This window comes from Pelmatolapia mariae, linkage group LG18 (assembly GCF_036321145.2).
Source record: "Pelmatolapia mariae isolate MD_Pm_ZW linkage group LG18, Pm_UMD_F_2, whole genome shotgun sequence".
NCBI lineage: Eukaryota > Metazoa > Chordata > Actinopteri > Cichliformes > Cichlidae > Pelmatolapia > Pelmatolapia mariae.
In genome coordinates this window covers 7219833-7242725 of record NC_086243.1, presented here as the reverse complement: position 1 = coordinate 7242725, position 22893 = coordinate 7219833, and the positions used below count along the sequence as shown (strand labels likewise).

General features: G+C 41.0%; 3 protein-coding genes across 3 annotated transcripts; 1 reads left to right on the top strand and 2 right to left on the bottom strand.

Annotated features, from left to right (window-relative positions):
- Window positions 1–221: 221 nt before the first annotated feature.
- zp3f.2 (zona pellucida glycoprotein 3f, tandem duplicate 2) lies at window positions 222–2197 on the bottom strand. Its single transcript, XM_063462408.1, has 9 exons — window positions 2131–2197; window positions 1825–2009; window positions 1633–1736; window positions 1454–1545; window positions 1202–1382; window positions 1015–1117; window positions 855–943; window positions 470–561; window positions 222–343 (listed from the first exon to the last, which is right to left on the bottom strand). The coding sequence occupies exons 1-9, from the start codon at window positions 2195–2197 to the stop codon at window positions 222–224; spliced, it is 1035 nt and encodes a 344-aa protein (XP_063318478.1).
- Window positions 2198–5078: 2881 nt separating this feature from the next.
- Window positions 5079–6745, top strand: nedd8l (NEDD8 ubiquitin like modifier, like). The gene is made up of 4 exons (XM_063462055.1): window positions 5079–5231; window positions 6015–6062; window positions 6145–6227; window positions 6321–6745. The coding sequence occupies exons 1-4, from the start codon at window positions 5214–5216 to the stop codon at window positions 6442–6444; spliced, it is 273 nt and encodes a 90-aa protein (XP_063318125.1). The 5' UTR covers window positions 5079–5213; the 3' UTR covers window positions 6445–6745.
- Window positions 6746–6843: 98 nt separating this feature from the next.
- On the bottom strand, window positions 6844–21815 carry ap1g2 (adaptor related protein complex 1 subunit gamma 2). The gene is made up of 22 exons (XM_063462053.1): window positions 21694–21815; window positions 20897–21099; window positions 20344–20468; window positions 19991–20132; window positions 19515–19611; window positions 19341–19417; window positions 19148–19243; window positions 18844–18924; window positions 17925–18023; window positions 17770–17825; window positions 16912–17025; window positions 16022–16162; window positions 14382–14436; window positions 13866–13988; window positions 13195–13284; window positions 11858–11985; window positions 11661–11765; window positions 11378–11504; window positions 10629–10791; window positions 10230–10381; window positions 9763–9861; window positions 6844–8062 (listed from the first exon to the last, which is right to left on the bottom strand). Exons 2-22 carry the CDS (start codon window positions 21095–21097, stop codon window positions 7964–7966), a joined length of 2370 nt encoding a protein of 789 aa, XP_063318123.1. The 5' UTR covers window positions 21098–21099; window positions 21694–21815; the 3' UTR covers window positions 6844–7963.
- Window positions 21816–22893: the final 1078 nt, after the last annotated feature.

The window sequence follows — 22893 nt, the reverse complement described above, 5'->3', positions numbered from 1 at the left end:
GCTGGCGTTTGACAGAGCAAAGTCACAAGTAAGAGTTTACAATGTTTTACTTTAGTCAAGAATAAGTGTCACTTTAAAACAAACAAAAAAAAAACCCACATTAATGAATACGCAAACCAAAAATCAAAATCACGCAATCGTGACGTCCTCAGGTTATCTGCCATCAGTCCTTCAGTCATATTGCAGTCGATATCCATTTTGACCAAGCTTCATCGCACAGCTTATTTGAGCTGAGGGTCAGCTGTAGTGGCAGACTCCATCATTGTGTCGCTGTCCCGCAAGTCAGATTGGTCCACAATGATTAGGGGTCCCAACACAGAATTGTGACTCGGGCCGTCTGATGCTGCAAGCAGAGTTGAATTCATGAGTGAAGAAGCACAGCCTGCTTCTTTAAATCAGATGTCATTTGAATCCCTTTGAAAGTACAGGTCTGATAGCATGCAGTCATATTAAAGACACATGAGGTTACCCCATTCAACACCCCTCCTGGACCGAGACTTGCAGCTCAAGTCACAGCAGTTACAGAGGGAGCTTCGGGATGGGTCATCAAGCAGCTCCCATCTGGAGTTGGGGACAAAAAGAAAAGCAGTTATGTGGAGCATAACTTCCATATTCAGCAAACAGTGTTCAGCCTGTTAAGGAATTAAAACACAAAACCCTGTAGTTCAGCAGTATGAAATACAGTTGAGTGAAGTACAATTTTGCTCAAGAAGAACACTTGAAGTAAATCTCTTTTAAGAGTGCAGATACTAAAAAGCTATAAAAATGAGTCTAACAGTAATATCATTTCCATTTATCCAGAGACGAGGAAAAAGGTCAAAACTTGTGAAGTACAAGTTGTTGAACTCAATCACCTGTTAGTTCCCTTTATATAATGACAGGCCTTCTTGCTTTCTGCAAAATTCTGAGGATCCCACACAGCCAGTTTACAGTGGATGTACACCTGAGGAACACAGGGCTCAAATTAAAGTTCTTTTAAATATTTATTCTTGAAATAATTTAACCTGTTCTCACCTCTCCAAAACCAAAGTTGAAGGACTGGAGGTAGAGGATGATGGAAGACGAGTGGTACCGAGGCAGAAACATCGAGTTTCCTTTTTTGCTTTCTAAAAGACAACTGGAGAAATTGGAGAGTCAGATTACCAATAAGCATCGCTTCCACTACACTGAGTACAAAGTCTGAACAGTACTGGAACCCTACCCCTTGTTGCCAATGATTGGGTAAACCTGGCTGCCGGGCCGCAGCTCAGCTGTGGGGGCTGCGACACATTCCTCCATGAGCAACAGCAATGGCTGATGAGACTTCTGCTCCACTGCTGCCCATATTGGCATGGGGGAGCCCAGAGGAATGATGTTTGTCTTTGCTATGCTTGATAGCTCCTCTGTGGAAAAGCAAATGCTAAGTAGTGTGCGTTTTAACATGTGCTTGTAATTTGGCATGGTGAGAAGTTACCATTGAGAAGCGCCATGTGGAAGACCAGCCTGCTGTGACCCTCGGAAACCCCATATCCAGGGTTCACAAATCGGGGAATCCAATCCTTGGGTCTGAAATAAAAAATATTTCTTAAGAATGGCAAGATTCTACATTTCATACAATTTCAGTTTGTGACACTTATTTTTTTCCTCTCAGACCTTCTGTAAACACATTCAATAGGATGCACAAAATCTGGAGGGTTTGGCTTTGCCTGTGGCCTGTAGCTCATTTCATTCTGATAGAATATGCGTTTTCCCTTTACCTACAAGAGGGGAAAGCAAACAAGTGATTAAATTAGAGCTCACAAGTGAGTGGAAGCTACTGAAGCTGCATCTCTCAGGGTACAGTACCATTTTAGTAAACTTGCACTCGGAAAACGTATAGTTGAACTGTGCTTCCCCCTCTCCAGAGGGCAGAACCTTCCACTGAGATGCCATGCAGTTTCCAAGGAAGAGCCGAGCTGCATACGGCACCAGCTCCGCATTCACCCTCCATGTTACCCTCACAGAGTTGTTTGCACAGGCCACATTGATGTCTGAAAAATAAAACAAAACTCTCGGTCATCTTTTATGTGGACAGAAACACTTAAAAATATGTATCTGTGCATATATGCCTGAAATCCCCCCCCAAAAAGAAAAAAATATATATATATACACCTGCATTGGTAACAGTTGTTGCAAAAACAGCCAGGACAAGCAAACCTAGGTAGAGATGAGTCCCCATGACTAAACAATCCTGTACACATTGGGACCAACCTGCTTTATGAACTTCTTGCTTAATGACCTCAACCATCAACACCTGTGTGAAAGCAGAGCCCCACGAATCACAGACTCAGAGTGCTCTATGAGCTCATCACTGTGTGATTGGGTGGACCTTCAATGAGTGGTATCTTTATTTTTACATTTCTTTTTACTACATTTGCTTGACAGAATTGAAGTTTAACGCATTTCCTTCCTCTTATCAGCATCTTTCTTCATCATGAGAAAAGATTAATGTTAGACTTTTTTTTTCTAGTTATCTTTGGAAATGCCCAGTCTTACAGAAGAAAGTGACACGTGTCATATCATAGGCCACTGAAATTAGAGTATTACTTTCCATAAAGCTTGCAAACTCTCAGTAACTTAACAAGCTTATTTGAGTTTACTTTTGTTTACATGCATGCAAGACTTGGAAGAAGTATCCTAGAAAGCATAAATAAGGTAAACTTACATGTGCACGTTTAGTTGGCAGTTGTCTAAAATTGTATTTTTGCACCAACAACATAATTCCCAAAGAATGCTGAAAAGTTTTAGCACAGTGGGCAGTGTGTCCTTAAAATGAACAGCTAGAGCACAAGAGAAGAAGAGGGAGGACTAAAAGATTATCTACAGCTGGTATTCAGTATCTGAAAGTCATTTCCTTAGGAAGGGTGGCCATCGAGAAGCCATTCTTAAGGAAGGAAGAAAGGGGTGAGGTATACCAAATTGCTCAACAACTGGACTGAAAATCAATGAAACAGGTCTTGGAGTGATGAGTCATTGTGACTGGAATTATGGTCTGTATGTATGGAGGAGGTTAGGGGAGAGGTGAAATAGTGAGTGTCTATATGGTGGAGGCTCTGTCATTGTTTGAGTCTGTATTTCAGCCACTGCTGTTGGGGATCCTGACAAAACCATTAATGCAGAAAAGTGCCATCAGACTTTAATCCACCATGGAAAAACATCTGAATGGCAACAGTTTTATTTTTCAACACACAGGCTGACAATGCAGTAAGAGCATACGTGGAGAGAAAAACACTTTCATCAATGGAGCCAGAGCCTGGACCTCAACAAAACTGAAGCAGTGTGGGATCACCATGACAGAGAATGGGACAAAAGGCAGGGGACATCCAGAGAAGAGCTTTGAATGTTCTTCAACTTAAAGACTACCTGAAGAAATGACAAGAAAGCCGTCTAAGAGAGTTCAGACTGTGATGAAGAATAAAGATGGTCATACCAAATATTAACTTTCAAGCTCATTAGAATTGTACAAACTGTTTTTGCCTTATATTCTGCATTTATGTGTATTTTGTGTGCTTCAATAAATCACATTTTCCTGGGAAATTATGCGGAAATGACGGGTGATTCAAGACTTTTGCACATAAGGCCTACTGTTTATATTTGTTCTTTTTGCAGTTCAAAATAAAGTATAGATGAGTACAATTCAGCTGTCGGGGGAAATATTTTTATATGATGTTGCATCACTACTGAAAATCGATTACGTAAATGTATAATGGGCTGTATCCCAATTCAGGGTCTGCCGCATTTTAAGGCCGATTACGTCACAGCGACGCGACGAAGGCTGTCCCAATTCAAAGGCTGCTCGAAATGCGGCCCTCAAATGCGTCCTTCATTTCCCTGAATTTTAAGGATGTGGCGGTGTAGACTTCGTGGCCCAACATATCCCAGAATGCATAGCGCGGTGGTGGGTGTGGATAATTTTGCCGGAAAAAAACGGCGGAAGAGGGGCGCCCGAAGAGTAAACTTTTAAAAGCAAGTACTGAATATTCTGTCACTTATTTATGTGCAAATGTTTAATAACGAAGAACATTAAAACATTACTGTTGGCCACATGTCGGCAAAGTTATGTGACATTAGTGACGTTTGTACTAACTTGGTTTTAAAGCCTTTACTTTAAAATATACGCCGTTCAATAGTTGACCTTAATCTTACAGAGAATGTGATGATTTCATGGATATTTAAAGTAAGCACTGATTGAAATTTAGTAATGCCAACATATTGAAAGGACAATATTTGTCTCTTATATATAATACATTTATATATACAGTGTCAAAGGAACCTGTCTTTGAGTGAAGATTTAAGGTGACAGGAAATATAAATGAATGCAGCTTGAATCTTTACTGAAGCTCAGTATTTGAAACAGAGTTCATTCACTGCTGTAATAACTAATACTGATTGAAATAATAACTTTAATATTGGCCATATTATATTTACATTACCAAAGTGAGATGACTTTAGTCTCATGAACAACATTAGGTAATTGTTATTTACTAGCTAATCTTAAAATGACTGTTCAGTACAGAAATGAAGCCCAAATGGTCTCAGCCTCAGATACTTATCAAATCAAAGCTCATGTAGAAACAAACAAACAAATGAACAAAAGATTTTCTCCTTCATTTCTGTCAAACAATGCTGTATGAAACGTTTCCAGCTGTTAGTATCATGGTTGCTAGGCAACCTGGGCAGCGCGACGGAGGCTAGACCGTCCCATTTCACAAGCCTCGCACTTCCGGCCTTAGCGGTCTTTGAGTACGCGGCCCTTGTGGACCGTTAAGGCTGCGTACTTTAAGGTTGCAGACCCTGAATTGGGATACAGCCGTAGTATAGCTTTTTGGAAGTTTGCTTTTATTTAGCTGCCATGATTTTACTTACCAAAACTTTTGTACATATGGGGTATAATTCAAAGCCGTACAAAAGTACATTCTTTTGTTCAAATGAAATCTGCCTGCGACTTTAGAAATAGATGTATTGAAATAACAGATATATTGAAATTGCCGGAGATGATCTTGTATTTAGAAGTTAATACGTCATAGAGGAACAAAAATGCTGGTGTGTTGTGACGGCGTCATGTCCGGAATGTTAGCCCGTGACACAGGAAGTAAAGTCCGGTTAGCAGAAGAAGTAGGTTGTTATTCGGCAATTTGCTGTTTAGTTCACCAAGCTGTTCATAAAATTTGTTAGTATTATTTTCTTCATTCAGCATGTTGATCAAAGTCAAGGTAAGAACATTACTTTCTTTGATTCTAGCTCGGGCTCCATGGGTGGTGTTCAGTCCCGTCTCTGTTTCTCGATATCCCGCTAATATCACAGAGCCGGTTCGCTCATTTATTTCAGGGCCTGGGGCAACAGAAAACCCAACTTACACCCGACATGCTGTAAAACAGATCAGTGTTAAACACCCGATCATTCAAGCGAAACTGCTCTTTCTTCACTGAGTTGCTATTGTAACACTCGTCGTTGCTAACATCTAGTTTTGGTGACTGAAAAACAGGTTATCCCGTGCTGTACTACAACCAGTGAAGAGTTTATAGTTGTGACAAAGCAAAAAGGGCAAACTCCGCCTTTCACCGAGTATGTTTGGGGTTTACACTACCGATGACACGAGACTTCATTGTGTACTTGCGACCGAAATGTTGACGTGTTTCTAAAGTTTAACAGAACGTCTATAAACAGAGACATGGCGACTTGGCTAGTAGTGAAAATAATCAGTTTTTTCATTAACCAACACGGGCATCCTTTTCGAAACAGCTGTATGCAGATCCAGAGTTCAAATCATCTGGCAAAATTACATCAAATTTTGGATCTAAAATTTGAAGTCCCAAAACATTTATTTTAACCGTAATTAGCTGTGTGACAGTGTTTATGTACAGTAGTATAGTAGCTGAAATTCCCTGGCAGCTTGGCTCGAGCCCAGAGAAAATCCTTGGTGAATTCCTCCTTCTTCTTAACCATTTAGGATTGTGAAAGTTCAGTGTTTCTATAATCGTTTTGTTATGTTTCAGACTCTCACTGGAAAAGAAATAGAGATTGACATAGAGCCCACAGATAAGGTAACATCTTGTGATAAATAGTCCTTGTTAAATGCAGCTGTGAGATTTTGTAGCTTAATCTCTTGTTTTTGCTCAAATCAAGGTGGAGCGGATTAAAGAAAGAGTGGAAGAGAAGGAAGGGATCCCACCGCAGCAACAGAGACTCATCTACAGTGGAAAACAGATGTGAGGCATTTTGCTCTGCAGCTATCTGCATATGATCTCCAGGTGTTCTCCTGTGAACTCTAATCATCTCCTGTTTTGTCTTGTGAACCTCAGGAATGATGAGAAGACGGCAGCAGACTACAAGATCCAGGGAGGCTCAGTGCTCCATCTTGTGTTGGCGCTAAGAGGAGGATCAACAAACCACAGTTGCTGCTTACCCCTGTCCTCCACGTCATGAGTCGCTGTCATCATGGGAAGCCGGCCGAGTGCCAACGCTTTAGGTGTCTGTCATCGTCTAACCATGTTACAGCACAGAAATCTGAAATCCTCCGTTTCCAGGCCGACGGAAACGAGAAAACAAAACAAAACAAAAATCAACCGGAAACATTAAAAAGAAAAAAGGACGTTCTAATTCCTTTGTACTTGTTTTTGAAATCCCACACTGGCTTTCTGAGTTTGACCAGTTAATGCAGGCACCCATGAAGAGACAGTTTGACAACACTGTGGTCTTTTTGCTTGTGAATAAATGATGAAGTTGATCCAAGGGTTGTCCTCTGATATATATACACATATACACACACACACTGAAATCAAGTCACAGCTGAGGATTCTGGAAACAGTTTTTAATTAGAAAATGACATGAAATTGAAGATCGAAAGACAATTCAAACTGCTGTCAAATGATTCCTTCTGTGTCTATAATTTAGTTAAGGTAGTGATACAAACAGTCTGGTAAAGACTCCAGTGAAATCCATGTAGAGCACCGTTGCTGACATCCAGTACGCAGAGTGGTTTTAAAAGGGGTTAAGATGAGTTATCAAAGTCATATGCTGGCTTTGTTTACAGTCATAAAACTCTTGTGCTTATACTTTGAATATCTAAAATATACATTTTCCAGACAGCATCATGCACGTTTTTCCTCTTGCGTCACTATACAGAAAATAACTCATTTTGGTAAACAACAGACAAAGAATAGCATTAAGGAAAATCCTTATATGGGAGTGATTAAAAAAACAAAACACAACTCAAGAGTTAAATAATCTTGGCCTCAAAAGCTAAATATAACATTTTAAGAGAGGATGAAAGGCACAGGAATGGTTCAGGACATGGATATTGCTGATCAGGTGAATAAAGGGGGAAAAAAAAGATGAAGGACTCATGGTTGTGTTTAAAAGTTTCCTTTCATCCAAATTTCATATATTTGTGTTTCCTAATAAAATGATGTGTATCTGATATAATAAATTAGTTGTAGTAGCTCATTAATTAGTGTTTGCCTCCTCTCAATCAGTGTAAAGACAAATTTATTAAAAGCATGCATAAACTGCTGTGTGTGTGTGTTGATCTGGTGGATGACTGACAGAAGCCCCTCAAAGTTTATATTACTGTGGAGTGAAACACTGAATACAATCAGCTGTAGCAGCTTGTAAACAAAAAACCCTGAATGATATCTAATAGACAGTTGTCGATGCAACACTCTTTTAAAAAAAGTATTTTATGTTTTTCCATTTTGTACCTGCATATTCCAGTGTCCACTCCAATAATCTCCTTGATCTATTCCTGAGGAATGGACAGATGCAACTCCATAAACGAGGCTTCTGAGAGAACCGTGTTTCTTACACATAGAAACAAGAGATCAGGGTAACCGAGGACCAGCAGTGTGTAGGGTGCGTCAGTAGAAAGGCTGCGTCAGAGAGAACCGACGCCCGCTGATTCACCCACAGACTGGTGTCTCAGTCTTGTTGCATTGATTGGCTGAGATCACTGACCGAGTCCAGGGAAGGAGTCGATCTGGACCGTATCCTGAACAGCTGATCCTTGGCTGGTGTAAGAGATGCGGAGCCTCATTTTTAGATTGACCTGAAAGAAGAAGCAGGACTTAGATACACACTACTACACTGAGCACTACGTCTCCTGTGATTAGAATACAATAAGCCTGAAATGGGGCACATATTGCAATGATCATGTCAAATATTTGTTCAAGATGAGAAAACACCTCGTATTTTAGTGTTAACACACAGAAAGATTGCAGATACAGTCATGCAAAAAGTAAGTGCAACCACTGAACCTGTTGGCTTTTTGACAGAATTTAGGAAGCAAAAATTTGTATCTCTTTAAAAAGTGCCTAATATAAAAACACATTTTTGTTGTCGTGCTCATGATTTAAATGAAAAACACCTTCAGTAAATACACCTCTGCATTATATCACACCTAAAATGTGAAAAAAATGAATATGACCCAGTATTTCCAGATCAGTTGCCAGTAATTGGTTTCTCTTTAGGAAGTCACAGGTGAAACCTTTGTTTTGTAAACCTCTGACATGTCGGCTCTGGTTTTCTCTTTGTCCTTGAAAGTGAGTATGAGTATAAGAGTATAGGAGATTCTTTGAAATAAATCACATGACTATAAGGAAACTCATGTACAAAAGGCATAGATGCGAGTAAACCCCAATTTGAAGTCCAATGAATATAAGGACAAAAATCAGGCCTTTTGCAACAACTTGCTCTGGAGAGAAAGTTGAAACAGGGTGCTGGAAATGTTATGGTTTGGAGTTTTTGCTTCTGGTTCCTTTCTTCTTGCACACATTGAATCAAACATGAAATTTTTACCATCCATCCATTCTCTTCTGATTATCCAATTCAAGGTCAGAGGGGGTTGGAACTATACCTGCTGTCAAAGGCTGAGAAGTAAGGTGCACCCTGGACTGGTTGCCAGTCTGTTTCAGGGTTAATACAAAGGAACAAACAACCAATCATACTAGCATTCACACTCATACTGGCCAATTTACACTCACCAACTGCATGTCTTTGGCCTGTGGGAGGAACCCGGAGAAAATCCACACAAACACAGGGAGAACATGCAAACCCTACACAGCCTAGCTGGCCAGTGGATTCAAACCCAAGATGGCTGTGTTGTCACGTGACATTACAGGTGCTGCCCACTGAGAATCAAAAAGGTTCGCACCAAGCACACTTGATCTAAACTGATTGGAAGCTAAGCAAGGCCGGGCCTGTTTAGTACTTTGATGTTCGAGGCTGATTAAAGCAAATCTGAGCCTCTGTCTAAAAGCCGTGAACGTTTTTAACATGATGAGCCCAAGCACACTGGCAAAGTCACTAAGGACTGCCTCAGGAAGAAGAATTGTAGCAGCTTAGGCAAGATAGAAATTCCACATTTGAATCATGTTGAAATGTTACAGGTGATTTGAAGCAAGTAGTACAAACCCTCAGATATTTTGGGAGCCGAAGGAATAAAACATTGGAGAGAGATCAAAAACTTCAGAGACTAGTTGCAAATATGCCAATTGCTTACTTTATTTCTGCTAAAAAGCGCAGTACTAACTTCTGATGCCAATGGTGTATTTACTTTTTACACAAATGAATATTATATCTTGACATTCTGTTGAATAACTGATCAGAAAGCTTCAACCATGTAAACAGGCTTCAAAGAGGAATACATTTATCAAAAAAAAAGCCAACAATTTCTTTGTATTTACTTTTTCATGTGATTTCAAAAGCGTGTGTGAATACCAGCTTTATTTGTGTGTGTGTTTACGCCACCTTATTGGGGTTGTTGAGGACCACCATCTGGGTCACTTTAGCTGCGCCTCTTGCAGGAAGAGAGTCCCCGCTGGGGGCCTTCATGTGTAACTGGACACTCTGGAAGGAGGATCAAATGAAGCTTTGAAGTTGAAAGCACCCAAACCCACACAAGTTGTTCAAATCCATTTGCTGCACTGGTGTTTACCAATGAGACGTGACAGGGGCTAAAAGTGACACCTATCAGTAGGGCTGTAGGGCAGGATATTAGAAATGCAAAGGTCCTGCTTCTAAAGGTTTTACTAAACAAGCTGCACAAAAAAAAATCTCAGAGCCTCAGAAACAGTAATCTCACAGCAGCCACTACGCTCCTGCTATAATCCGCACATACTGGTTAAAATGTGTGGCAGACGGTGGCTCTTGAACAGCAGTTTAATCAGTCATCAGTGAATGATTAGCAGGATTTTATTGCTGGTACTGATACAAACCTTGGGCACTGCAGCCTGCAGGGTGAAGCCTCTGATGTCTGACTCAGTGGAGTTGGAGGCGGTGAGTGTGACGGTCAGGCCTGAATCGGACTGTTTCTCACAACTCAGTGTTACAGTCACACCGTCCTTCTCATACACAGTCACTGTGGCAACTACGGAAAATACAGAAAGTGTAGAAGGCTGCATTAGCTTAAAATCAGTATTTAGCCACGGAGAGTGCATCAGTCCCCTAAAGAGCAAACTTCAATTCAACCCTATCCACCTGGTTTCTTCTAATTATCGTGACATTCCAGAGATTATCCAGTGACCCGATTCAACCAATTCTCTAGCTGTGTGTCTAAAAATCCCGCCCTGTTTCCTGTTTCTGTAGTTTTTTGTGTGTATATCTGAAGGTCAGACCTGGCGTGATAGGAGTGGGCTCTAACCCTCCAAGCAGATCCAGGAGGTCTCCTCCAACAGTGTTGGGTGTGCTGACAGGAATGGGAGGAGCTGTGCTGCCTAATGCCGGGCTGGGCTGCAGAGGCTGCTCAGAGCCACCCAGCAGGTCCAACAGATCACACACCTGAGAGACACCACAGAGGGGAGGAGATAATCCAGCTGACTGCACATTAGTCAGATGCATCCATATGCAAATAGCATCTTAACAGAATAAACTTTATCTAAAAACAGCTCTGGAAAAATGTCCAAAATACTACTGGCTGAATGAATAAGACCCACCCATTTTGTTTCAATCCTTATACTTAACACCCGACCACAGCTGTTAAACTTAGCTTTACTAGAATTTGATTTGCATAATAAAACAGACAAGAGAAAAGCCCGCAAACATACCACTATAACAAAGGATCTGAGAACACAACCACTAATGTTCATAAAGCGTCCCGGAGTTAATGTGAAACCAATATTTTTAATGCACAGCCCATTACAGAATGACAAGCTAAAATGAAGTAAAGCCTACCCTATCACATGTGCAATTTTATATTAGCTTATTGCTTTGGTCAAGTATTAACTTAAGTTTGAAATCTAAACTAAAACAATAAATTCTCCAGAGGGCGATCTCTTTAAAAAGGAGGTCAGACCCAGACACTGGGATTGATCTATTCAACAGGCTAAAGTGTGGCCCTAACTGAATTTTTCCCATCACCTTGTACCTGGTTAGCAGGCTGCTGTGGCTCTCCTGGCTTGACTTTGACTGTTTGACTCTCCTTGATGGTCTCCCCGTTGGTGTGACCCTGTGAATTCTTTTCAATCACAGGCATCCTCTCGAGCACTGCTGCTCTGTGAAAAGAAGGACTATTTCAGCTCTTTTGGTCAGAAAAACACATTTTTATTTAGAAAATTCCTCAGTGGTTATAATGACAATATATAAAAGGCCTAAAACAGCTCCACATCTCATTTTCTAGAAAATGTTGACCTAACCACTCCATTCAGTACCTCATGTGGTCATATTTTTTGAAAAGAGCGTTGTATTCAACTGCCCTCTGCTGGAGCTCCACGTCTATACAGCTGCCGTAGATGCTGACGATGCTTCTGATTCGACTGTCGGGAGTAGAGTTATGAAGAGAAAGAGGCGCAGTTAGGGGATTCACAGGGTCACAGTCACTGTTTGCTGCTACACAAGAGTTCCTTACTCCACATTCTCAGTGATGCGCGTGCTGAGTTTCATTGTGGCGGTCAGAGCAAAGCCCCTTGTTGACGGGGACGACATGTGGGACTGTAGCACTGTTTCCAAGACGTCCAGGACGTCGTCCTCTGTGACCTGAACAACAGACATGCAAGTGCAAGGTTTGACAGCTGGCAGCACATTTTTTAATCTAAAAAAGAAACGCAGTGCTCATAATTTCAGCTGAATTTATTTATTTAGCAAACAGAGAAGATTATCAGAAGACACAGACAGTAACTAAGTAACGTTGTACTAACACTAACACGTCTTTTTAGATCAGCGATGTTACACTTGCTACTGAAAACGTTGTGGTCACTTGTTTTATTGCTATACAATAGCGGCATGTTACAAAACAGATCATCAGAGAGACACATGTCGGCATATGTGTCCCTGTACTGGCTGACTGACTCAAGCGTTAGCCAGAGTCAAAAGTCACCTGATAGGTTGACCTCTGTAAACACTTTACTGATGAGTTTATGAGAGAAATCACTTATTTTGGGACAAAATGAATGAAATATGAAGCCCATTTTGTAAACTTTGCTCATTCAAAGTATCCTTTAAGTAGAAAAAAGGGTATGCTCATTGGCTAATAATGTGCAATTGACAAGTTATCCAGTGAGCGTGAGACTTCTCAGTCAGATCCATCCTTTACTCGTCACGTCTGGTTTTAAAGCACTGAAAACGCCGATCATCAGGCTTTAAATTGAAAATTCACAAGCCACTTGATGTCACTGTGGCTACGTCCATGCAACAATGCACAACAATGCAGTTTTACAGTGAAAAGTGCTTCATTGAAAAATCAATGGACTTTATCAGCTTTTTTTCTGCATGTTGGAATGTGTGTAATTATAGGTTTATGAAGCATTTAATCAAGGAGATCTATTTTGAAGAAAATCCAACGACATGAACTACTAAAATATTCAGGGGATGAATATTTAAAGAGATTTGAACAAAGAAAACTGGCTCCTTTCATTATCACCATCGCTAATTTTCAGAAGAATTTGAAGTTTGAATTTCTGCGAATGCTGCTCCTTCCTTCTCTTCCCTGAAATGGTGGAGTTATCCCTGCTCGTGCCGACTACCTATTTATTCCCAGCTCACAGCTGTAGCTGTGACTGCAAATTACACTGTTATCTTTGTGTCAGAGAATTTTTACGTGGAAAAACCTACAAGATAACGTGTATTTAAAATCACATCATCTGACAAAAAATTTGGATTGCTAATTTATTGCAGCAGTGAGCAGTAAAGAGCAACAAGCATGAATTAAATAAAAACCTAAACCAGTGTTTGCTGTGCTCTGTGTACCTGCACAGGTTCGGTCTCCTGACATTCTCCTCTCAGCAGCAGGTCTCCATACTCTCCGATACACCAGCACGCCACCTGGACCAGAGGTTGCTGCGCATACAAATATTACATAAATATTACAGAACACATAAAATATGTGATGTTGCCAGACTGGCCTGCATTGCGGTTTGAAATATCAAAGCCATTTTCCCCAGATGCTGGAAAAATAGGAAACAGTGCTGGGCTGCAGATACGTAAATGGCTACTCATCCAGCTTGGATCTGAAAATAAACCCGTCTGCATCAGCCAATTTCAAACTGAAAGCAAAGCAGTAAAGCCAAAGCAGCTCTGTCTGACTCAGGACTATTACGGCCCTTTCTCTTAAGAGGGAAATTTATCTAAAAATTCTAATTAACTTTAAACTCTATGACACACAAAATTATGACCATCTCTCATCAGTGAGGCTGTGGACTGAGACCCACTTTCACTGACTCCAGTCTGATCATTATCCTCATGTTTAACGACACCACATCTGCAGTCAGAGCTGCTTTTTTTTCACGAGTTTATTGTTTGATACGCTCAGACGGTAACAATTTCATATTATATATCAAACAGGAGACCAGTTTCAGTGTTTGAATTCTCAGAATTCTGAAATGATCTTCTGAGAACAGAAACCATCCAGACTCACAGACCTGCGAGATGTCACTGAGCAGAGCCCGGTAGAGCTTGTGAACGGTGTAACAGTGTAGCTCTGAAGTGTTGGTAATGAGCTGAATCAGGTTGGGCACCGTTTCGTCTCTCACGTCGCCCCCTGCCTGGCAGAATGGGTATCAAACACAAAACACCATACTAGAAAATAAACAAAACAGCTAATTTGGGGGTAACCTACATTATTCCTTACGACACAACAAACTCCCTTATGGGGAGATTTTTATAGCAATAAATACACATTATGAACCTTTAATTCTTCCTAGTTATGCTCTTCCAAGCACTTTTTCTATCCTGCATCATTTTGTCTGCACAGGACTAGTTTACACTTAACTATTCTCTTAGATAGGTGTAACATTTAAAGCTTTGTTATCTAAAAGCTTAAGAGATGAGGTACACACAATCTAGAAGTCTAATGTATTAAAAACATATTTTAACACAATCATAATGCATTCACAAAGAGTTATGAAAGAGGACCCTGTAAAAGAGGCAGCATTTACCGTGGTGAGGACATGCAGGATGGTGTCAATGTGCCAGCGCTGGGAGGGAGCATACCTGACAGAGACAGAGACACACACAGCTAACTCAGTGGTACACACACACACACACACACACACACACATGTCTGGTTTGCTATCCTCGTGGGGACATCCCATTGACATAATGCTTTCCCTAGCCCCTTACCCTAACCCTAACCATTAAAAATGAATGCCTAACCCTAACCCTTACCCTAAACCTAACCATAACCTAATTGTAACCCTGACAGTAAAACCGCATTTTGAGTGTGAAAATTGCTTTCAACCCCAAGGGGACCTGGATTTTGGTCCCCACGGTGCAGAAAGTCCCCACCAGGATAGTAAAAGTCAGATTTTGGTCCCCACCAGGATAGTACGAACCCGTACACACACACACACACACACACACACACACACACACACACACACACACACACGCTACTGCATCTAGCACACATCGAAAAAGAGAAGTGCCTCAAGTTGTTGAATGATACACAGTAGAAACGCTGCAGGCTATTCACAGTCGCGGTGCCACTTAGACAGGAATATCAGTGTGTGTGGAGACGGACACTGAGAGAGAGATGGGGTGCACACAGCGTAGACACAGGCACTTTTCTTGTTACAGCTTCAAGGCTTACACAGCTGCATCACCACATTTTGTCATGAATATACAGTGTATGTGCTCGCATGCATGCAGTGGTGATCAAAAGCCTGTGAATCGTTCAGATTTTTTTATATAACTCTGGCTAAATTTTATTTAAAGATTGGAGATCCCTCACACTCTGATGTTCACACTCAAAGCACAAACAAAGGACTCTATGATGACTTCTAACTCCACCAATCAACAGACAGACAAACAGAGGAAATTAAACATCATTGTTACACTCCCCAGGAGTGCTCGCTCAGAGTGAGGCCTGTAATAGTCAGGATGCAAGGCAGCAAGGACAAAAAAAAAGTCCCTGCTGCACATCTGCAGTGTACTACAGATCACACAGACAAATGAGAAGGCTGCAGGTATGCTATGGTGGTGGTAGCATCATGGTTTGGGCTTGTTTTGGTAAGACTAACCTTTAATTGTGGGTGGTTTGCAAAGAAAAACTGTCAGAACATTTGTTTGTAAAATGCTATTAGGTCATGCAGCAGCACAATAACCCTCAGCACACAAGTTGTTCAACCATAGAATGGTTAAATAATATTTTTAATGTTTTTTAAACAGCCAAGTCAAAGTCCTGAACACAATCTAAAAGAAAAGCTGGAGCTGAAGTGACCAGTTCATAAGTAAGCCATCAACAATCCAGAGTTGAAGCTGTTTTGTATTAAGGAAGCAGCTCAAATTCATTCAAGCTGGAGGAATTCTGTGTGCAGGACTGATCAACTGATGTATAGTTGGAACTATTGCTATAAACGGAGGTTACACCAGATACTGAAAGGAGATGTTTGCTTACTTTTGTCACTCACGGACATTTAATAACAATTTTTCAGACCCCAGAGTGACCAGATATTATATCGTTGTTTCATTTGAAATATAGAAACTTCTAAAGGGTTCACAAACCTTGAAGCAGCGTTGCAGATACACTTTGTGTATGAAGTATATTACACTGTCTTCTCTGCAGCATTTCACCTACCTTTCAGCAGCATTGAATATACCGCTGGCAGTTTGAGACCTGAGCTCGGGGGGGCAGGAGGAGAGGAAGCTGAGCAGTTCCTTCATCATAGAACGGATGTTGGAGGCTGACACCAGAGCCAAAGAAAGCTCCAAAGCACGGCTAGATGGATCGGAAAAGAGAAATAACGCTGATAATGCTGGATATACAAGCTGATCCTTCTGTGCTGTTACAGCTCAGGTCAAAACGTTCTGAGCTGATAAGATGTTTGCTTGCTCAAACTCTTCATGTCCATCAACAATAACAAGTTTGCTGAAAATCCCTTTAGCAACACTCTGATCTGTCTGTAACACAACTCACTGGTTGGATCAAAATACATGGAGGAACTCTTCAACTAGAAAACATATTACCAAGGAGGAATAGTCCCAGAGCAGCATTACAGTTTTGCGTATACAGACTAGATGTGTAAACTTTTCTGATATTAGTCAGCAAAATATGTTTGCTTTTTTTAACTACTATATATTAGTTTGCAATATATTAATATTAATTGTATATTAACATATATATTAATCATTTTGTTTTTCTTACAGCACAATAAAATCTGTTTGACTACATGATGAAACTAGAGATGGTAGCTGACATCAAGCTTCAGTGTGAGGTTCAGGCTGTTAGTGAGTAGCACAGAGGGAAGCTACACCTGCCAAAAATACAGAATGTTAATGTTGCCAGGTCAGTGGCACTGTTACGTCGTTTTATTGTTATTTCATCTATAAAAATCAATCACTACTTAATGTGAGCCAATTAAAAAGTATCAAAAACAGAACAGGAAATCAAATACTTCTAGAATCATTTTAACAGAACATCTACAGATGTTGAACAGCTGTGCTAGGCAAAAGAAAAAAGAAAATCACCGCTTAACAGAAGCATCCTGGTCTTTCAGGCAGTCTACTATAGTCCCTCGGTGGCGCTGCACTGCATTGTGGTCTGTCCCAACAATCTTCTGAAGAGAGGTCATGGCGATATAGCTAAACAGACATACACAAGAGCCAAAAATAATGAATGTTCTGAAAGTTTTAAGTATCATTCTCTATTATAATGAAGCAGATTTCGCTACACCAAGGTCATCTAAAGTGACTGTGTGTGGAAACGCATCCAGTGGATAAATTATTAAAATGTGATTTCAAAAAATGTTCAACCTGACAATAAAGATCAACAACAAATGAAAATCTTAATTTTCTCAGCTTGCAAGCATGAATAATTCATCACTCCACTTCAAATAACTCATGGACTGATCAAGTATTTATGTGGACGCAGGAGAGACGCTACCTAGTCAGGCAGGTCTTGCAGGAATAAACCTGTCACTCTGCAACAGAGAGACTCAGAGGACCTGAGGGTAGAAACTAGACAGACCTGTCTGCCCACAGGGCCCTTATGGGGACGAACCCAGAAAAACTTGTAACACAATAAAACCCTCAGGAACCTGCAGTAGCACCTGCTGGAAAATAACATGGTCTGAAATTGAGAGCTCAGCATGAGCAGTGAGCAGCGTGACCTTCTGGTGTGGCTGTAGAGTAATGGCTCTAGAGAAAGTAATTAGTCAGCTCAGACGATAAGAGCCTGTTGGGAGATTTCGCTCTTTGGCTGTAGTGAGTTTTCCGTTAGCCTGAAAAGGTGAAATGACCCTGAGAGATAAGAAAGGGAGGAGGAATGCATACAGGGGAGGATTAGACAGGGAAGAGGAACAAAGATGTGAGGAAAATAGAACTAACCGAATGTTTCTGTCATTGTTCAGAAGAAATCTTCCTAGAATGTTCACGGCCAGAACCTGCAGCATGAGTAAAGGGAAGTGTATGTCTATGAATTAATAATTTGATCAGTCAGCAATATTTTCAATGTATTCACATCACTAAACACAGTCTCTTACTCTGAGGCCACTCTCTGACTTGATGTCCAGCACAGTGAGAACAGTCTCATACAACACAGCATTGCCCACAGTCTTTGTACTGTCTGTGTTGGTTGCCACCTGTATGGTAAACACAAACAGGCATACACACAGCTAGTACAGTGCCAATTAGAGAAGAGTATAGTTAAAAACTGGGGTATTTTTAACTACAATTATCAGATAAACAAAGACGACAGCTACATATCTGAATACGTGTCTGCGCTGGTAGCTCTTTAACTCTTCACCCTTTGAAGCTGAACTGAGCAGTTTCTGTCAGGTTTCCGACCGACTTATAGAACAAAATGACTGAGTTTGCATCAGAAGTTAGTGAGGGTGGTCTCTGCCTACGCAGCTACCTTTGAAAAAACACTAGAAACTACTCTAATGCTTGTCAAACCACGTCTTTATTGATATATACGGGGGTACCAAATTCATTAATAAAGGTAGAGGGGAGGCGTTAACAGGCGCTGTCTTTATGGAGGAAAGAGTTTCAAAATAAATTGCTCTGAAGAAAAGCCAGATTTTGGGTTGCAGCTTTTCTCAAGAATTAGTCACACATGCAACATGAGTGAGTGACTAATGCCATTTGCCACAGGAAACCATAGATATTAATAAATAAGATAGTTACATATGCTTTAACTCTATCTCTATGAGAAACAGTTTCAGTTTTGAGAAGAACTTTCTGGCTGGCTCTCATGTATCATAAGTCATCTGAGAAAATCTCATAAAAATGCATTTCAGGTAAACTTTCTGGGTCATGTAAACAACAGGAGACAGGTGACTGGTCAAATGAAATGTTTGCTCATTCTGAAATGGCTGACATGTGGAAACTTTTTTTCAGATCTGACTGATGTGAACTGAGCCAAAGAAAAGCTTTTTTTGGTGAACGTGGACACTATACCTGAGCTAGGAGGTCGTTCATGGCATCGCTCGCTGCTTCATTGTTGCGACCAAGGATTCTCAGCAACCTTAAGATGCGTACCTGTGTTTGGAGACATGACAGAAGGAACACGTGGATGGGAGGTGATTTTGGGAGGTGACAATAATCTAGTGTTTGTATTAGTGACACAGAATTAAACTACATTAATTTAAGATTTCGAGCCATGAAGCAGCACATAGTAGTAAAAATAAGTCCCGCTAGCCGACTCTGACTTTACACAAAGTGTAGCTGGGATGTGCAAGGGGTTAGTGGAATGAAATCCGACCTGTAGGAAGGGATCGCTGATTCCTGCCACATCGTGGTCTGGAGAATAACCCGAAATGACGAGACCTTTCATGATCTGAACCAGATCTGGTACTGTCTGGAATACACACAGCACAACCACATTACGACACACATGTAGGGATACAGACAACATCTGATCAAGAGTAATCTGTGTGTGTGTGTGTCCCTCATACCTTCCTGAAGCGCTCAAGTGTTTCTGAGTTCCGCTCACACAGCTCAGTAATGAGCACCACAGCACCGTGTACGACGCCTGAAGACAAATGAAAACCAAAAACAATAAGAAATAAACTGAAAACAGTATTCACAGCATGATGAGTTTACTGTGTACATCATAAAAGTATATTAACCGTGGTTCTTCTCAGTGAGCAGCGAGCGAGCAGCTTTGGTAAAGAGCTCTCCCAGATCGTGGACTTTTCTCACGATGTGAACAGCGCACAAAGCAGCCTGAAAGGACAGCGGAACAAGTCATCAGCAGCGTTACATCACACGTCCACTGAGCACATGACGGTGGGATGTTACAAGTTTTACAGCTCATGAAGGATTTGAAGTCCTATAGGGAACAGTACGCATCCTAAAAAGTTGTACTACGTCACACTAGATGATTATGATGAATATTTAACAATCAAACTGCACAAATGGATCCTACATACATAATACATTATCCCCGATATGCTTAGGTCAGTGTTTTGAGTATAACATACAGCTTGCCAAATCACATGCAACACAATACAGATTTGCTTTTAAACTGCCACTTCACTGGTAGTAATATTAATATTGGTAAAAGCTGCTGGATAAATAATTGATACCTCGCAGAAGTCCTCACCTTCTTTTTAATGTAGGAGTTGGAAGCTCGGAGCAGCCTGTCAATCTCTGGCGCCAGATCCCTGCACATCTCAGCTGACCCCATGCAGGCTAGTGTGCAGAGAGCTAGAGACTGTATGTACTGGTTACTGTTTGACAGATCACTGAAAAACACACATAGATAGAAAGAAAGGCACATAGAGGACAAGGCATCATTTGCATTAACTAAAAAAAAAGATAAAAATATTCAGTGTTTTATTTAAATCATCATTATTTCAGTAAACTTGTACATGTACAATAACACATTAAGGAATCTGTCATTAACTGCACCACCTTATATGAATGACAACAGCATCGAGTTTGTGTTTTTCTTACTTCTTAATGGAGTTGGTGATGAGCAGGCTGGCATCCTGCTTCTCGTCCAGCAGCATCATGGCTCCCAGGTATCCTACGCGTTTTTCACTGTAGCGCGGGCTAGCAATCATCCGAACGCACTCCATCTAGTATGAACAGCAAAAGTGAAAGTGAAGTAATGCCCCCGGGAAAGTTCCCTACCATTTAACCACTCAACTGGAGGTCAGTCTCAGCTCCAGAGCAGCAGGGAGGGCCTCAGTGGCCCAGTTCCAGTGTCCACCCTCGTAGACACGCAGGCTTTCGCAGACTTTGCTTGAGGGCATTAACAACAATTCACAGTGCTCTAGTAACGGTAAAAGTACAAGCTTAACAAAGCACATACCAGCAACATCGCTAGCAATACAAGGGAGCATTTCCATGCCTAACTTCACTGTGTGCTCATTCCTTGTAAGATGCATGTGCTGGACATTACGACTGCTATGGTGTGACGAAGTGAGCCCAGACCCTCCAGCTACTGTGACGGCTCATTTAACCCGAAGAAACCCCATGACAGGCATTAGCCAAATCCCCTCACCTGACCAAAGTGAGCTGGGTAGCCCAGCATGTGCACGTAGAGCAGCTTGGCCAGGTTGTGCGATCGCCCTCCGTTGTCGGCTTGTCTGAACTGTGCCCGGATGGCTGCGCACTCCCTCTGAATGACCCCCCGCTCCTCACACTGCGTCCTGGCTGACCTGATAGCCCGGATCATCTCCTGCAGGGGCACTGATGGAGACATGGCTGTGTGTGTGTGTGTGTGGGTGGGGGTGAATGGTGAGATGTGTTAGTATGTGTTGTTTTGTGAAGGAAACAGCATGACATGTTATTAACAGAAAACAAGAGTGTCACAACACTACATAGGTTTTCATTTCCTGTAACAACATCTCCAGGCGTTTATTAAAGCTGTCACTACACCGCAGGACGTAGTAAAAAAAACACTCTCCTGTTTCTAGAAACACTCAGAATTTCAGGTGGGCTAATTCAAAAACAACTTAAACAACAGGCAGTGTTTTCTTTTCTTTTTTTTCTTTGGTGACAGGCTGATGGAGCACAAATAAACAGAAAGTTACTGTCATCTACAAATACTTTTATGAATTAGACTTGGGGAAATATACTTAAATGAACAGGCTAACTAACAAAATTAGCATGACTCTTCCGTGGCCGGTAATGCATGTCAGTGAAACGAGCCAGAGGCTAGCGCACTGACCGATCCGAGCTAACCTTGCAGATGCTGTCAAGCCTGGCATGGAGGAAAGAGTCGAGCTACTGAGCTAGCCACGTTAGCATAACAAACTGCTTGTGTGTGTGTTTTAAAGCTCCAAAATAACAACATACCTCTACAGTTTACAGAGTTGCCAGGTTTTGAAAAGTAAAGCCGTTCAACCGACGCCCCTCCAATACACGTCGGCAGTCAGTTGGTTGGAAACCCAATTACTGTATCCATACAGTTAGCGTGAAAATAGCAGGAGTTAACACTGTATTTCCTGTCACAACTTTCAAAATAAAGGTCAATTTGCTAGTCCTTTTTTTTTTAAACAAAAACAGTGAAACAAAATTAAATAGCACTTGAAACAGTTAAATAAATACATATGTAATAATCCTATCAGTAATGAAGTGAGAATGATTTCTTAAAGCTATTGTATATTTGAACTTTTAATCAATTAAAAAAAATATAAAACTGTTTTCTAGCACAAATTCACACGCATACGTGACATACAATAGAGATTTCTACCTCTATATATCTCTGTATATCTCTATATACATCTCCATAAAACTATAAATCACCTCGAGAACATATGCAGTCTCATCATCACCCATCAATTCAATTTAAAAGGCCAGTCACCGTTTTTGTTTTTGTTTTTTGTTTTTTTTTTTTAAAGAAAGTCCCCCAAATTCGCAGTGTTACAAACTACACACAGGATCCTGTTATAACATGCAAACTTTAGCAAACAGCCAGTGTACAACACAAATGTGAGACTGCCAACTACACCAAGTACGCCACTGACTTGCATACAGGCACAGGTCACCAAAAAGCTGTAGATGGGTCTGGATAAAAGACAGCCAAGCTGAAAATTACACGCGAATAATAACATACGCCAGCTTCTGGCTCAACAAAAAAAATCAAACAAAAACAAACAAACAAACAAAAACAAACAAACAAACAAACAAACAATGGGGCATGGGATCAAGCTTTTATTGTGAAGGCAGAAGTACTTTTCCTCTTTAGCTTCGATGATGTGACATTTGACCCACCTTAGCTTACCGTACCTGTCCACTACTTCCGCAATTTGATCAGTCATTGTGGGTGGACTCTACCTAGTCTACGTCAGGCGTTTCAACAGGTGGATGAAACATTGATGAGAATGTGCAGCAGGCAGAGCAGTACAAATGGCGTGCAGCGTGTGCTATAAAGACTTAACAGAGACTTTATGAAGACATCAGCACATCCCATTTTCAAGTACCATCAAAATGTGTTCATTATTCAAGTTTTATTAACATACCTCAAATTTACAAGATGAAAAATATTGGACGATG

Bases quoted from the DNA above. Each gene is read 5' to 3' on its own strand.
- nedd8l (XM_063462055.1), top strand. The intron at 6,063-6,144 runs GTAACATCTTGT...GCTCAAATCAAG, and splicing joins ACATAGAGCCCACAGATAAG to GTGGAGCGGATTAAAGAAAG. The intron at 6,228-6,320 runs GTGAGGCATTTT...TGTGAACCTCAG, and splicing joins ATCTACAGTGGAAAACAGAT to GAATGATGAGAAGACGGCAG.
- ap1g2 (XM_063462053.1), bottom strand. From the start codon at position 21,097: ATGTCTCCATCAGTGCCCCTGCAGGAGATGATCCGGGCTATCAGGTCA. The intron at 11,505-11,660 runs GTACTGAATGGA...TTCTTTTCACAG, and splicing joins AAAAAATATGACCACATGAG to AGCAGCAGTGCTCGAGAGGA. The intron at 8,063-9,762 runs GTGGCGTAAACA...TTCTTCTTTCAG, and splicing joins TCCTCAACAACCCCAATAAG to GTCAATCTAAAAATGAGGCT.
- zp3f.2 (XM_063462408.1), bottom strand. From the start codon at position 2,197: ATGGGGACTCATCTCTACCTAGGTTTGCTTGTCCTGGCTGTTTTTGCA. The intron at 2,010-2,130 runs GTGTATATATAT...TTTATTTTTCAG, and splicing joins AACAACTGTTACCAATGCAG to ACATCAATGTGGCCTGTGCA. The intron at 1,383-1,453 runs GTAACTTCTCAC...GCTTTTCCACAG, and splicing joins CCACATGGCGCTTCTCAATG to AGGAGCTATCAAGCATAGCA.